The sequence below is a fragment of the Arachis hypogaea genome, chromosome 19, assembly GCF_003086295.3.
Source record: "Arachis hypogaea cultivar Tifrunner chromosome 19, arahy.Tifrunner.gnm2.J5K5, whole genome shotgun sequence".
Lineage (NCBI taxonomy): Eukaryota > Viridiplantae > Streptophyta > Magnoliopsida > Fabales > Fabaceae > Arachis > Arachis hypogaea.
The window spans coordinates 1,748,182-1,765,221 of record NC_092054.1 but is presented as its reverse complement, the minus strand read 5'-3'; the positions used below and the strand labels follow the sequence as shown (position 1 = coordinate 1,765,221).

The 17,040-nt window shown below is 34.0% G+C and overlaps 2 protein-coding genes across 3 annotated transcripts; both read left to right on the top strand.

The window, feature by feature from the left end:
• The first annotated feature begins 874 nt into the window (after nucleotides 1-874).
• On the top strand, nucleotides 875-3,074 carry LOC140172971 (uncharacterized). Its single transcript, XM_025819788.3, has 2 exons — nucleotides 875-2,390; nucleotides 2,519-3,074. Exons 1-2 carry the CDS (start codon nucleotides 999-1,001, stop codon nucleotides 2,606-2,608), a joined length of 1,482 nt encoding a protein of 493 aa, XP_025675573.3. The 5' UTR covers nucleotides 875-998; the 3' UTR covers nucleotides 2,609-3,074.
• A 3,872-nt stretch (nucleotides 3,075-6,946) lies between these two features.
• LOC112775710 (F-box/LRR-repeat protein 16-like) lies at nucleotides 6,947-10,468 on the top strand. 2 transcript variants are annotated; one of them, XM_025819540.3, is made up of 2 exons: nucleotides 6,947-8,984; nucleotides 10,164-10,468. In XM_025819540.3, exon 1 carries the CDS (start codon nucleotides 7,154-7,156, stop codon nucleotides 8,969-8,971), a length of 1,818 nt encoding a protein of 605 aa, XP_025675325.2. In that variant the 5' UTR covers nucleotides 6,947-7,153; the 3' UTR covers nucleotides 8,972-8,984; nucleotides 10,164-10,468. The 2 variants fall into 2 exon arrangements, with proteins under 2 accessions (XP_025675325.2, XP_025675324.2); XM_025819539.3 differs by having other exon boundaries at nucleotides 10,161-10,468.
• Nucleotides 10,469-17,040: the final 6,572 nt, after the last annotated feature.

Here is a 17,040-nt window from a genome sequence, read left to right as displayed (position 1 = left end):
TAAAAAATTTTACTTTATTCTCTAAAATAAAAATAAAAAATTTAGAGATGTAAGAGCAACTCTAATGCTAAGAAATAGAGTTCCTTTTCTGACATACGAGGACTCAATTATCATTAGAGTGAAAAGGGAAAGAGGGCTCTTCACGGGGATCAAGGTTGAGAGTCCCTCTAAGCATGGACTTGCAACAACCAATAAAATCATGCCATGTGGTAAGTTAATAAAAAAATAAAAAAATTATTAAATATATATATTAAATACTTATATATCTATTTAATTAATTATTTATATTAATTATTTAATAATTAGTTATATTAAATTACAATTAATATAAATAATTATGTTAAATTAATATAAAATATTATTTATATTGTTATATTAAATCATAATTAATTAAATTTATTTTATATAAAAAATAAATTTAATTTTTATATATTATAAAATAATTTTTAGTTGAATTATTTAATTTTATTTATAAAATTTAAAATACTAATTAAATTTAAGTTATTTATTTTAATATTTTATAATATTAAATTATTTTAAATTTATAAATTTAAATAATATTATTATATAAAAATAATAATTATATTAATTTTAATTATTTAATTAATTAATTAAGTGGATCAAAATAGGGATTAAAGTTAGTTTCTTCTAATGGAGAAGAGAGAGATTTATTGAGTTCCTATTTATTGGTTATGGCGCAAAATTTGATATAGAGTCATTTTTTATGAGATAAGTTTGCTGCTGGAGATGGTGTAAATAGAATAGTTTATAGAGGAGTGCTAGGGGGCCAGCAGAATTTGTGATGTTTAGCCATCAATTAGCCATCATCAATATTTTCAATGGTGTGAGATGACATCTAATAGTGTAGGATTAATCATTTTCTTTTCGATGATTAAGTGCTGTCCAAATTTCAACAAAAGTGTTGGTCCCCTAGATTTTCTCTAGTTTATAATCCCAGACTCTTTCTCTAAAACCTTTCCGCACAAAAATCGTAGACAATGGCTCCACCGCCGCCGCCACCATCATCATCATCAAGAATTTGTAGACACCAAGAGCCACATTTACCAGATGAGTGTTGGGAATTAATTTTCAAACACATCAGCGACCCTCTCGATTACGAATCACTCTCCCTAGTCTCACGCCAGTTATTTTCCCTTACCAACAGCCTCCGCACCGACCTCTCCGTTCTCGACCCTGTCCGCCCTCTCCTTCCCACCCTCCTCCGCCGTTTTCCCAACATGACGACCATCAAAATCACGCGCTACTTCACGGGTGACATCAACGCACTCCTCTCCCAAATCGCTTTGTTCGACCTACCCTCACTCCGTTCCCTCGACCTGTCCCACCAACCCACCTTCCCCTCACATGGGTTGCAGCAATTCTCCCAAAAGTTTCCAACTTTGAAGTCACTCAACTGTTCCTTCATGCCTCAGGATTTGGGCTTAATTGTCGAGTGCTTCCCAAACCTCGAAGAAATCGATGTGAGTTTCCCTCCGTATAATTGTGATGAGATAACAGATTATTCCCGTGTAAAGGCCTTTGCTTCAGGGCTTAAGAAGCTTAGAAAGGTGAATGTTTCAGGTAACCGTAAATTTCGGAACTCTCACATTTCCACCTTGTGTCAGAATTGTCATTTTTTAGAAGAGCTTATTGTTCTTGAATCAACCAGCCGTCATAGTGAGATAACTCAGATTGCTAACGCAATCCGTCAGAGATCCCAATTGAGGTCTTTGTCTTTTAGCGGTTGGCATGATAAAATTTCGGAGTTCATTGATGCATTGGTAAATTTGAAGGGTTTGACTTGTCTTGATTTGTCTTATACGCCTATATCTGACGAAGTCTTGTGTGCTGTTGCGGAGGAAGGCCTTCCCTTGAGGAAACTCTCTCTGCAGTACTGTAGGGGATATGGATACCATGGGATTTCTCGCTTGTTGAGAAAGTGTAACCATTTGCATTATTTAGATCTTGAGAGCACAGAATTTCTGAATGATCAGCGTGTGGGTGAGTTGTCTTTGCTTCTTGGTAACTTAAACTTTGTGAAACTTAATGGGAATGAAAAGCTTACTGATTTGAGTTTGTTCGCCATAATGCGTAACTGCCCTTTGATAACTGAGATCAGGATGGAAAATACCTGTCTTGGGAAGAAGAAGGTGGAGGAGAATTTTTTGTTTGTGAATTATTCTCATGTGAAGTTTCTCTATTTGGCTAATAATTTATGGCTAGATGATAGAAGTGTCACTATACTTGCTTCCGTATGCCCAAACTTGGAGATGATGGATTTGAGCGATTCCAGGACCTATTCAAAGGGTGTTATTGAAGTTTTATGGAGGTGTTGTAAGATTCAACGCTTGGACTTGGCTCATTTAGGATACAAGGAGGTTCCGTTTAAGGTTAACTTTGAAGTTCCTACATTATTTGTGTTGAATTTGTCATGGTCGAGAATCAGCAATGAAGAACTCTCTCTTATTTCAGAGAATTGTTACAACTTAAAAGAACTTAAATTGGAATATTGTTACAGGATCACGGCCAGTGGGGTAAAGCAGGTGGTAAAAAATTGCAAGCAACTAAGAATGATAAGTTTGTATTCTTGTCAAAACATATCTACTGATGTCATTGCTTGGATGTTATTGGCAAAGTCATCGTTGAGAAAAATAACATTTGCTAGTGATGCGGGCCGGAGGGATCTCTCCCTAAGTCATGGATGCGTCGTCGGCTGGGATCTGCGCGGTCGTCGGTTGGGATTGCGCGGTTGTTGGTTGGGATTGCCTGGGATTACTAATGTAACTGATTCTCTCCCAATCTGATAGGTCAAGAACTAATTTGTTGCAGATTTGAGCTCTATTTAAAAGTTTGTCGGTAGCCAATGAGTTACTGCATTCACAAGGCGACAAGGCGGGATTCGAATCTTCTAACACTTGCTTACTTGTATGTTACTAAGGAAGAAGCTCTACACTTTCTTAGGGATGAAGAGTTTTGGGCTCTTACCTTTGGTTTTTCACTATTTAAGAGTTTGAGCCTTACCAACAAGTATTTTAAAGGATTTGATAAATAATAAAAAAATTATATAGTTAAAATCTTTTAGTATATTTATAATGTATTTTTTAAAAGAAATTTGATCATTTTTAGTAGTAGTAGTAATATTACCAATCCTCCAAGAACACTTGTTTGAAAAGAAAACTTAAAATATTAATTCCCTTCATTTATTACTTTATTAGTCTTGTTCTTTGTTTTGTTTCTCTTTTCTGTTTATAAGCTAAAGAAGATATCTTTTTTCTCTATCTTGCATTATTTTTCTTCCAATGATATTAATTCTCTTATACAAAAATTATATGTCTAAAATTTATGACACAAGAACTTATAAATTCTTGTCTATTCAAGTATTATGGAATAACATAATATAACTCAGATTAATAACATCTATGTTATCCTAATAAAATTACTACACTTCTTTCGTTTTAAAGTATGTTACTTTTACTTATAAAAAAGAGTGTATTATTTTAAAAATTCAATGTATTAACAATAAATTATATCTAAATACACTAAACAAATTTAAAGTGATAAATATTTTAAAGTGTGGCTACTGATTCATTTAGTCAAAGTTTCTTGCCTTGCTTAATTGGTATGTTTAATGGAGATTGAATCTCAAACTCTTTTCACATATCTAGTACTATGTAATCAAAAGCAAATCTGTTATGTTAACAAGCTAAGCAAATAAACTTTAAAATCGAGGGTCAGTTATCTCACTTAATCACTTAACTTAAAAGGTAAGTTACTTCTAAACTGAAATCACTTTCTTGTTCTTCATTAACCAAATGGATTATTATCTACTTGAGCAGAAAAACGCAATGATATTTTTAGGTTAATGGTAAAATGCTCCTTAAAAATTAGGTGTGTACTCTAAATTAGTTTTTGAAAAATATAATTTTAAGTTAAATTGATTTTTTTTATCAATTAGACGATGATATGCAACACTTTATCAATATCATTTATCATATAACAAATTTGATTTACTGAAAAATCTACAAATACATTCACAAATTTTGTCATAATTTAACCATAATTTACTGAGAAATAATTTGTTCACTTTCCAAAATACAATTTTTTTTATTAATACTTTTAATTAAAAAATTAAAAAAATGGTACAGAACTAAGGGCCTTCAGTACCATGCATCATGTTATAAGATAAATGATGCTTAATGATATATTGATTCAACCCCTGCAAGTTTGCGGTCTCATCCATAGACACAATCGTTGGCTCCCCTGGCACCATCTCATCCCCCAATTCAAGTTGTAATGACATGAAGTGCCTATTGGTACAACGATGGCTCGCTGAGAACTTCTCATCATCACACCAATAACATAACTCTTTTTTTCTTTTTACTTTGGACTTTATCCAGAGTAAGTTTTCGAGTGAAATTTTTGGTATTATTTGGTAGGGGCTGTTGTGGTGGTGTAGGAAGAAGTGGATGAAGGAATTGGCGTGCATTAGGTCACAAAGTACAATTAGCTAAAACAACAAATTCAAAATAATACTCACTTACTGTTCTATCTTGTTGAAGCTTGAAGAGCAATTCCCTGGGAAACTCGAACAATGAAGGTCCAAACTCGAGCTCAATCGCCCTCTTGAGTTGAGTCCAGGAACGAAATTGTGCCGCTCGCTGTGATAATTGATACCATGGAATGGCCGCTCCCGACATTTGAACCGCTGCTAAACCCACCTGTTCTTCATCGGGAACCCAGAAGAAATTGAAATATTGATCTATGGAGAAAATCCAACCCAAGGCATCACTCCCATCAAATTTCGGCATATCGACGTTCACCCTTCGGGGTTGCAATCACGCGCGAAATTGCGGGTGTCGAGTTGAGCTCGCACCATATAAGAACTCACGAGAAGGAGAGTTGGAGCGGTGCAGATTATGGAGCAGTTGCGTAATAGAGAACTGAAGCGTGTCAAATTTGAGATTCATAGCCTAAGGCTCTGGCCCTCTCAGCTCTATGTTCCTCCGCCGCCGATTCAATCATCTGGTAAAGTTTTTTAATCTCTGCCTCCATACCTTTCATTCTCATGTTGTCCCTAACAGACATGGTCAGTGAAAACACCAATGAAAAGGTGTTGCAATAGAAAATTTCACTAACAAAAAATATTAATTGTGTATGATGACCGGGCCACCGAACCGATTTCGAGTGACCCGAGCTATGGTCCGGACTCGACCCTAAATAATGACCGGGTCTATTTTTGAGACCCTTACCCCGCCCTAAACCCAATAAAATCACACCAAATTAGCCCTTAAAGTGTTCGAGACCGGGCCAAATTTTTGGGCCGGGCCAGACCATGCACACCCCTAGTTGCTGCATGTACAAGGCGGGATTCGACCTAATTAGTAGGGCTGGCAATTCATACCCTACCCGCGGGTACCCAACCCGGTTCAACCCGTTCGGGTAGGGCAGGGTCCGATCCGGGTATGCCTGCGGGTAGGGTAGGGTACGGGTTTAGGGTGTACCCTACCCTACTCTACCCGCACATCATATATAACACATATTTTATAAAAATTAGGTATATAGTGAAGGAAGTAAAAGTTGAACCCACAACCTCCCTTATGTAATGACTTACAATAAGTGAATAACCACTAAAACTAGTTAGTTAATTTAATAATTTAAACCATTAGTTTTTTTTTATGTTATTAATATGTATAAAATTCGAAATAATTGAATTTTATATTTACTTTGAAAAAATTTGAGACAGAGAGACAGAAACTAAGAGACAGAGACTAAGAGACAGAGATTGAAATAAATCTCAGTATTCTGTTTGGTGCAAAATGAGAGACAGGAATTGAAATAAGAATGAAACTCTAATTTAATTTGCGCAAAGGGTAAAATTGGAATTAAATAATTGAAATAAAAGTATTTTAAGTATAAAATATTATTAAAATTTCAGTCTCTATCTCTAAAAATTTTAGTCTCCTGTGTCCCTACTTTTTGGAGGTATTGAAATACTGAAATTTTAAAGATAGAGACAAAAATTTTAGTACCAGTCTCTAAACTAACAAATACCAATAAAAAGGTGTTGCAGTAGAAATTTTCACTAATAAGAAATATTGATTCAATTATGTATGAAGAGGTAATGTCAATTTCAATGGACAGTAATTTCAGGAAATACTAAATGATGTGATAACAATAAATGAAGTCATAAAAAAATTAAGGAATAAAAATTCAGCTGCATCTCAGCCATAGAGAAACATTCATTAAGAGACTTGAAAGAGGAGGAAGAGGTTTAACAATTAAGAAAGAAGTAGCAATGAAAAGAATAGAAGAATAAAAGATTTACCACACACGCCTCAAGGGCATATCATTGCAACCTCCTGTTAATAACCTTCTCTCTAGCACTACGCCTTGGTCCCGCTCATCCTGATCGATTATTGTGTATCCCGTATTTGTAACTAAGCCAATATTGTAATTTGTGGCACTCACTTCATGTATCTTCTTTTTTTCATTAATTACCATAACATATAGCTAACACTTTTTTATATTTAAATTAAGAAAAAATCTAGAGACTAATTATAATATAAACTAACTAAATTAACTCCTTTTTATTTTTAGATTTTGAAATTCAAAAAGTTAGGATAGTAAAATCTTTTTTATAAAAAATTTATTTTTCAATTAATTGACTAGAGTTGATTTTATTCTTATTTAGTACCAAATAAAATAATATTAATTAAATGTCTAAACTCTTAAAAGAATATCTAATTCCAATATAAATCACCTCAACCGACACTTTTAATTTTTAATTTTAAAATTTTAAAAATACAAATTATAAAAAAATGTTTATAATAAATTTATTTTTTAATTAATTAACTCTAATGGGCTTTGGACCTAATTAGTTCTCTAGCCGAACTCATGCATAAATAATTTACAACGATACCCACTTTGACAGTTTATAAATTTACATCTTTTAAATTTTAAATTTTATTTTAAAAGATAAAATATGATCTAACAATATTTATTTTATATAAAAAAAATATTAAAAAAATTATTTAATAATAAAAAATTTCCCTTTATTCTCTAAAATAAAAATAAAAAATTTAGAGATGTAAATGGAATAGTTTATAATCCCAGACTTTTTCTCTAAAACCTTTCCACACAAAAATCGTAGACAATGGCTCCACAGCCGCCGCCACCATCATCATCATCATCATCATCAAGAATTTGTAGACACCAAGAGCCACATTTACCAGATGAGTGTTGGGAATTAATTTTCAAACACATCAGCGACCATCTAGATCACGAATCACTCTCCCTCGTCTCACGCCAGCTCCTTTTCCTTACCAACCGCCTCCGCACCGACCTCTCCGTTCTCGACCCTGTCCCCCCTCTCCTTCCCGCCCTCCTCCGCCGTTTTCGCAACCTGACGACCATCAAAATCACGCGCTACTTCACGGGTGACATCAACGCGCTCCTCTCCCAAATCGCTTTGTTCGACCTACCCTCACTCCGTTCCCTCGACCTGTCCCACCAACCCACCTTCCCCTCACATGGGTTGCGACAATTCTCCCAAAAGTTTCCAACTTTGAAGTCACTCAACTGTTCCTTCACGCCTCAGGATTTGGGCTTAATTGTCGAGTGCTTCCCGAACCTCGAAGAAATCGACGTGAGTTTCCCTCCGAATAATTCTGATGAGATAACAGATTATTCCCGTGTAATGGCCTTTGCTTCAGGGCTTAAGAAGCTTAGAAAGGTGAATGTTTCAGGTAACCGTAAATTTCGGAACTCTCACATTTTCACCTTGTGTCAGAATTGTCATTTTTTAGAAGAGCTTATTGTTCTTAAATCAACCAGCAAGCTTAGTGTGATAAGACAGATGGCTAACGCGATCCGTCAGAGACCCCAATTGAGGTCTTTGGCTTTTAGCGGTTCGCATGATAAGATTTCGGAGTTCATTGATGCATTGGTAAATTTGAAGGGTTTGACTTGTCTTGAGTTGTCTTGGTCGTGCATATCTGACGAGGTCTTGTGTGCTGTTGCGGAAGAAGGCCTTCCCTTGAGGAAACTCTCTCTGCAATACAGTATCGGATATGGATACCATGGGATTTCTCGCTTGTTGAGAAAGTGTAACCATTTACAATATTTAGATCTTGAGAGCACAGAATATCTGAATGATCAGCGGGTGGGTGAGTTGTCTTTGCTTCTTGGTAACTTAAACTTTGTGAAACTTAATAGGAATAGAGAGCTTACTGATTTGAGTTTGTTCGCCATAATGCGTAACTGCCCTTTGATAACTGAGATCAGGATGGAAAGTACCTGTCTTGGGAAGAAGAAGGTGGAGGAGAATTTTTTGGTTGTGAATTATTCTCATGTGAAGTTTCTCTATTTGGCTAATAATTTATGGCTTGGTGATAGAAGTCTCACTATACTTGCTTCCGTATGCCCAAACTTGGAGATAATGGATTTGAGCGATTGCGGGACCCATTCAAAGGGTGCTATTGAAGTTTTATCGAGGTGTTGTAAGATTCTTCGCTTGGACTTTGCTCATTTAGGATACAAGGAGTTTCCGTTTAAGGTTAACTTTGAAGTTCCTACATTGTTCGTGTTGAATTTGTCATGGTCGATAATTGGCAATGAAGAACCCTCTCTTATTTCAAAGAATTGTTACAACTTAAAAGAACTTAAATTGGAATATTGTAGCAAAATCACGGCGAGTGGGGTAAAGCAGGTGGTAAAAGATTGCAAGCAACTAAGAATGATAAGTTTGTATTCTTGTAAAAACATATCTACTGATGTCATTGCTTGGATGTTATTGGCAAGGTCATCGTTGAGAAAAATAACATTTGCTAGTGACACGGGCCGGAGGGATCTCTCTCTACGTCATGGATGCGTTGTTGGCTGGGATCTAAGCGGTGGTTGGTTGGGACTAAGCGGTCGTTGGTTGGGATTCCGTGGGATTACTAACGTAACTGATTCTCTCCTAATCCGATAGGTCAATAACTAAGGTGTGTTTGGATTTGCTATGGAGAAGAGAGAAGTTTGTTTGAACTTCGCTTCATCTTTATGTTTGGCAATATTTTTATTCTATAAATGGCAATATTTTTATTCTATAAATCATAGAAGTGATTTTTGTCTTCAACTCACATTTACCAAAAGCTAAAAATTCTAGCTTTTTCGTTCAGCTTTTCACGTTGGATTTAACTTCTATGTACTAATTATGTTCTTTATTATTTATATATTTATTGTTTTCTTTTTTCTAATATATCTTTTTAATATTTTTATGCATATTATTTTTTTATAAAATTTCTGTTTTTTTATATGAATTCTTTTACTGTTATTGTTATTTCTTCTTTGTATAGAATGTTTTTTTTATTTTGTATTATGATTCTATTAATCTTATTAGAGTATTAAAGAATACTGAGAATACTAAAAAAAATATTAAAATTTATTTAAATATTTAAAATAAAATTATAAGATAACATAAAATAATTATTTAAATTCATGTCCTTTTCTATAATTTTCTATCTAAAAGTGATTTTGAATAATGTAATCTAAACGATATTTAGTTTACTCTAATCCATTTTGAATAAAAATTACCAAACATAATTCACGTTAATACTAACTCACATTTGATCAAAATCACTTTTACAAAATCAATTTTATACAAACCGTCATTTGTAAACGGTAATCCAAACATATATTAATTTATTGCAGATTTAAATTCTATTTAAAAATTTGTCACTGCATTCATAAGGCGGGATTCGAATCTTCCAACACTTGCTTACTTGAACACTTGCTTACTTGTATGTTACTAAGGAAGAAGCTCTACACTTTCTTAAGGATAAAGAGTTTTGGGCCGTTACCTTTGGTTTTTCACTATTTAAGAGTTTGAGTCTTGCCAACAAGTATTTTAAAGGATTTGATAAATAATAAAAAAATTATATAGTTAAAATCTTTTAGTATATTTATAATGTATTTATTAAAAGAAATTTGATCATTTTTAGTAGTGGTAGTAATATTACCAATCCTCCAAGAACACTTGTTTAAAAAGAAAACTTAGAATATTAATTCCCTTCATTTATTACTTTATTAGTCTTGTTCTTTGTTTTGTTTCTCTTTTCTATTTATAAGCTAAAGAAGATATCTTTTTTCTCTTTTCTATTTATGGCTTCGGAGAGTAGCAGGCGTGAAATCATTTGCGAGACTGATAGCCTAGAAGCTTTCTTGTTCAGCAAGAGAATACCTCCATGCATAGAGAAGAATCTGACCTCCTTCTAAAGATTATGGAAGCACTTCACCGAAATTATACACTTTTGGTTGATTTGTTTTAGGATTAATTAATTTTTCATTTAGTCAAAGTTTCTTGCCTTGCTTAATTGGTATGTTTAATGGAGATTGAATCTCAAACTCTTTTCACATATCTAGTACTATGTAATCAAAAGCAAATCTGTTATATTAACAAGCTAAGCAAATAAACTTTAAAATCGAGGGTTAGTTATCTCACTTAATCACTTAATTTAAAAGGTAAGTTACTACTAAACTGAAATTACTTTCTTGTTCTTCATTAACCAAATGGATTATTATCTACTTGAGCAGAAAAACGCAATGATATTTTTGGGTTAATAGTAAAATGCTCCTTAAAAATTAGGTATGTACTTTAAATTAGTTTTTGAAAAATATAATCTTAAGTCAAATTGATTTTTTTTAATCAATTACACCATAATATGCAACACTTTATCAATATCATTTATCATATAACAAATTTGATTTATTGAAAAATCTACAAATACATTCATAAATTTTGTCATAATTTAACCTTAATTTATTGAGAAATAATTTGTTCACTTTTCAAAAGACAAAATTTTTTTTATTAATACTTTTAATTAAAAAATAAAAAAATGGTACAGAATTAAGGGCCTTCAGTACCATGCATCACATTATAGGATAAATGATGCTCAATGATATATTGATTCAACCCCTGCAAGTTTGCGGTCTCATCCATAGACACAACTGTTGGCTCCTCTGGCACCATCTCATCCCTCAACTCAAGTTGTAATGACATAAAGTGTCTATTGGTACAATGATGGCTCGCTGAGAACTTCTCATCACACCAATAACATAACCCTTTTTTCTTTTACTTTGGACTTCATCCAGAGTAAGTTTTCGAGTGGAATTTCTGGTAGTGTTTGGTAGAGACTGTTGTGGTGGTGTAGGAAAAAGTGGAGGAAGGAATTGGTGTGCATTAGGTCGCGGAGTAGCAACAACAGCTTGGTTAGCAAACTGGGGGCGATGGGCAGCCGACCCTGTAGCGTGACGGGATTCGAGAGTAAATTTATCCTCATACAATCTTGCCAAAGTCACAGCACGCATCAAACTCGGGAGACACTGAACTTTCACTTCCCTTCGAATAGCCTATCTTAATCCGCTTATAAAATAATCCCTAAGGGTATTAGGCGGTTTAATCTGAGTACAATTAGCTAAAGCAACAAATTCAAAATAATACTCACTCACTGTTTTATGTTGTTGAAGCTTGAAGAGCAATTTCTTGGGAGACTCGAACAATGAAGGTCCAAAGTCGAGCTCAATCTCCCTCTTGAGTTGAGTCCAGGAACGAAACTGTGTCACTCGCTGTGATAATTGATACCATGGAATGGCCGCTCCCGACATTTGAACCGCTGCTAAACCCACCTGTCCTTCATCGGGAACCCGCAAGAAATCGAAATATTGATCCATGGAGAAAATCCAACCCAAGGCATCACTCCCATCAAATTTCGGCAGATCGACGTTCACCTTCGAGGTTGTAATCCCGCGCGAAATGGCGGGTCCCTAGTTGAGTTCACACCATATGACGAGAAGGAGAGTTGGAGCGGTGCAGATTATGGAGCAGTTGCGTAATAGAGGACTGAAGCGTGTCAAATTTGAGATTTAGAGGCTCTGGCCCTCTCAGCTCTATGTTCCTCCGCCGCCGATTCAATCATTTGGTAAAGTTTTCTTAATCTCTGCCTCCATACCTTTCATTCTCGTGTTGTCCCTGACAGACATGATCAGTGAAAACACCAATGAAAGGGTGTTGCAGTAAAAAATTTCACTAACAAAAAATATTTATGGGTAAAGTATATTTTTTGTTCTTGAAGTTTGACAAAAGTTTCAAAAATATCCCTAAGTTTTATTTTGTTTCAATTTTGTCCTAAAAGTTTTCTATTTGCATCAAATATACCCCGAACGGCTAATTTTTCAAAAAATTTAAGACCAATTCAACAACGATTTCATAAGAACAACCCTCAACACAAGTAAATCAAGCATAGTTTTCATGCATTATTGTTAGATTGGTCTTAATTTTTTTGAAAATTTAGCCGTTAAGGGTATATTTGATGCAAATCGAAAACTTCTAGGACAAAATTGAAACAAAATAAAACTTAAGGGTATTTTTGAAATTTTTGCTAAACTTCAGGGACAAAAAATATACTTTACCCAATATTTATTCAATTATGTATGGAGAGGTAACGTCAATTTCAATGGACAGTAATTTCAGAAAGTACTAAATGATGTGATAATAACAAATGAAGTCATAAAAGAATTAAGAAATAAAAATTCGGCTGCATCTCAACTACAGGGAGTATCCATCAAGAGACCTGGAAAAGGAGGAAGAGATTTAACAATTACAAAAGAAGTAGCAATGAAAAGAATAGAAGAATAAAAGGTTTAGTGTCCCGTATTTGTAATTAACCCAGTATTGCAATTTGTGACGCTCCCTTCATGCATCTCCCTTTTTTTATTAATAACCATAACATATAGCTAACACTTTTTTTATATTTAAATTAAGAAAAAATCTAGAGACTAATTATAATATAAACTAACTAAATTAACTCCTTTTTAATTTTAGATTTTGAAATTCGAAAAATTAGGAAAGTAATTTTTTAATAACGAATTTATTTTTTAATTAATTGACTAGAGTTGATTTCATTCCTATTTAGTATCGAATAAAATAATATTAGCTAAATGTCTAAACCATTAAAAAAATCTAATTCCAATATAAATCACCTCAACCGACACTCTTAATTTTTAATTTTAAAATTTATAAAATACAAATTATAAAAAAAATGTTTATAATAAATTTATTTTTTAATTAATTAACTCTAATGGGATTTGGACCTAATTATTTTTTTTTTGGTTTACCCAAACGGTATCCCCCAACCTGACAGGTTAAGGACTAATCCGTCGCGGATCTAAGTTCCATTTAAGGGTCTGTTGTTGGCCAATGAGTTGCTGCTAGGGATGTGCATGGGCCGGGTGAAACCGGGTTTGATGTGACCCAGACTCGGCCCGAAATATATATCGGGCCTATTTGTTAGACTCGAACCCAGCCCTAGACCCGATGAAACTTGTACACTTTTGGGCCACGATTATACCGGGTAAAACCGGGTGAAAATCGGGCCGTTAACATTATATTACCTTGATACCTTCTTGTAAGTTAGCAGGTAAAAATATCCAAATTTACAAAACTCCAACCATTATTTGACATGGTAAAATTTACTTAGAAAAATATAACAAGAACCAAGTCTTCTCTAAAATTAAAGCATAACCATAATCAATACTAATATTGCCTAATAAACCAAATATTTAAATCAATACAAATAACACAATATTATGCATTAGTCTAAAGTCTTATGTATTTTAAACATAAATATTAACTTATAGTCTTATATATAATGACTAATAACACAAAATATGAAGGTTTACAATACTTAAATTCCACATAATAATAGCCATCATCCATCACTAATAATACAAAATATTAATTGTGTATGATGACCGGGCCACCGAGCCGATTTCGAGTGACCCGAGCTATGGTCCGGACCCGACCCTAAATAATGATCGGGTCTATTTTTGAGACCCTTATCCAGCCCTAAACCCAATAAAATCACACCAAATTAGCTCCTAAAGTGTTCGAAACCGGGCCGAATTTTTGGGCCGGGCCAGACCATGCACACCCCTAGTTGCTGCATGTACAAGGCGGGATTCGACCTAATTAGTAGGGCTGGCAATTCATACCCTACCCGCGGGTACCCAACCCAGTCCAACCCGTTCGGGTAGGGCAGGGTCCGGTCTGGGTATGCCTGCGGGTAGGGTAGGGTACGGGTTTAGGGTGTACCCTACCCTACTCTACCCGCACATCATATATAACACATATTTTATAAAAATTAGGTATATAGTGAAGGAAGTGAGAGTTGAACCCACAACCTCCCTTATGTAATGACTTACAATAAGTGAATAACCACTAAAACTAGTTAGTTAATTTAGTAATTTAAACCATTAAATTTTTATTTTTTATGTTATTAATATGTATAAAATTCGAAATGATTGAATTTTATATTTACTTTGAAAAAATTTGATATTTCTGCGAGTAGGGTAGGGTAGGGTAGGATTTAGAATTTTAAGGTGCGGGTAGGGTTAGAGTTGAGAGATTCTCAACACGCAGATAGGATTAGGGTAGGGTCCAAAGTCCAAACCCTACCATACCCTACCCATTGCCAGTTTTCATGTTAATGGAAGAGAAAGGATTTCTACAGCTCCCACTAAGCTTGTTCACATTTAAACTAAACTACTTTATTGTATGAATTCAACCAATAGAGGAGTGGAATACTCAAAAAGTAGTGGCAGAAATCGAAACAATCGTAGGGGGCGTAGTCGTTGTTCTTAGTTCTCTGTAAGTTGATTGCTTCCCGAAATTTAAGTGACTGATTGTGCTGAGTCGGATACCTCTTTCAAACGTCTTACTAATGGACTTCGTTCTTGAAAGCGCTCTCTGCTTGATAAATAATAAAAAAAGAGACACTAATGATAGATGTAACACTAAGCCAATCTGAAAAGTTGAGTAGAATCAATCAACTGGCATACTTGAATCCAGTTCTACTAATTAGTTCTCTAATCGAACTCATGCATAAATCATAAATCATTTACAACGATCCTCACTTTGATCATTTATAAATTTAGATCTTTTAAATTTTAAATTTTATTTTTAAAAAATAAAGTATTATCTAACAGTATTTATTTTATAAATGAGATTTAAAAAAAAATATAAAAAATTTATTAATAATAAAAAATTTTACTTTATTCTCTAAATAAAAATAAAAAATTTAGAGATGTAAGAGCAACTCTAATGCTAAGAAATAGAGTTCCTTTTCTGACATACGAGGACTCAATTATCATTAGAGTGAAAAGGGAAAGAGGGCTCTTCACGGGGATCAAGGTTGAGAGTCCCTCTAAGCATGGACTTGCAACAACCAATAAAATCATGCCATGTGTAAGTTAATAAAAAATAAAAAATTATTAAATATATATATTAAATACTTATATATCTATTTAATTAATTATTTATATTAATTATTTAATAATTAGTTATATTAAATTACAATTAATATAAATAATTATGTTAAATTAATATAAAATATTATTTATATTGTTATATTAAATCATAATTAATTAAATTTATTTTATATAAAAATAAATTTAATTTTTATATATTATAAAATAATTTTTAGTTGAATTATTTAATTTTATTTATAAAATTTAAAATACTAATTAAATTTAAGTTATTTATTTTAATATTTTATAATATTAAATTATTTTAAATTTATAAATTTAAATAATTTATTATATAAAAATAATAATTATATTAATTTAATTATTAATTAATTAATTAAGTGGATCAAAATAGGGATTAAAGTTAGTTTCTTCTAATGGAGAAGAGAGAGATTTATTGGTTCTATTTATTGGTTATGCGCAAATTGATATGAGTTTTTTATGAGATAAGTTTCTGCTGAGATGGGTGTAAATAGAATAGTTTATAGAGGAGTGCTTAGGGGGCCAGCAGAATTTGTGATGTTTAGCCATCATTAGCCATCATCAATATTTTCAATGGTGTGAGATGACATCTAATAGTGTGATAATCATTTTCTTTTCGATGATTAAGTGCTGTCCAAATTTCAACAAAAGTGTTGGTCCCTAGATTTTTCTAGTTTATAATCCCAGACTCTTTCTCTAAACCTTTCCGCACAAAAATCGTAGACAATGGCTCCACCGCCGCCGCCACCATCATCATCATCAAGAATTTGTAGACACCAAGAGCCACATTTACCAGATGAGTGTTGGGAATTAATTTTCAAACACATCAGCGACCCTCTCGATACGAATCACTCTCCCTAGTCTCACGCCAGTTATTTTCCCTTACCAACAGCCTCCGCACCGACCTCTCCGTTCTCGACCCTGTCCGCCCTCTCCTTCCCACCCTCCTCCGCCGTTTCCCAACATGACGACCATCAAAATCACGCGCTACTTCACGGGTGCTCACGCACCCTCTCCCAATCGCTTTGTTCGACCTCCCTCACTCCGTTCCCTCGACCTGTCCACCCACTCCACCTTACACCTGCCACAGGTTGCAGGCAATTCTTTCCCCAAAGTTTCCGACTTTGTTCGTCACTCAACGTTCCTCTCCATCCGTCGGATTTTTTTTTGGGTTATTGTCTTGATGCTCCTCAGAAGCCGTCGAGAGAGGTGTCGGGGCATGATAAAATTTCGGAGTTCATTGATGCATTGGTAAATTTGAAGGGTTTGACTTGTCTTGATTTGTCTTATACGCCTATATCTGACGAAGTCTTGTGTGCTGTTGCGGAGGAAGGCCTTCCCTTGAGGAAACTCTCTCTGCAGTACTGTAGGGGATATGGATACCATGGGATTTCTCGCTTGTTGAGAAAGTGTAACCATTTGCATTATTTAGATCTTGAGAGCACAGAATTTCTGAATGATCAGCGTGTGGGTGAGTTGTCTTTGCTTCTTGGTAACTTAAACTTTGTGAAACTTAATGGGAATGAAAAGCTTACTGATTTGAGTTTGTTCGCCATAATGCGTAACTGCCCTTTGATAACTGAGATCAGGATGGAAAATACCTGTCTTGGAAGAAGAAGGTGGAGGAGAATTTTTTGTTTGTGAATTATTCTCATGTGAAGTTTCTCTATTTGGCTAATAATTTATGGCTAGATGATAGAAGTGTCACTATACTTG

Bases quoted from the DNA above. Each gene is read 5' to 3' on its own strand.
- LOC112775710 (XM_025819540.3), top strand. From the start codon at position 7,154: ATGGCTCCACAGCCGCCGCCACCATCATCATCATCATCATCATCAAGA.
- LOC140172971 (XM_025819788.3), top strand. From the start codon at position 999: ATGGCTCCACCGCCGCCGCCACCATCATCATCATCAAGAATTTGTAGA. The intron at 2,391-2,518 runs GTTAACTTTGAA...ATATTGTTACAG, and splicing joins ACAAGGAGGTTCCGTTTAAG to GATCACGGCCAGTGGGGTAA.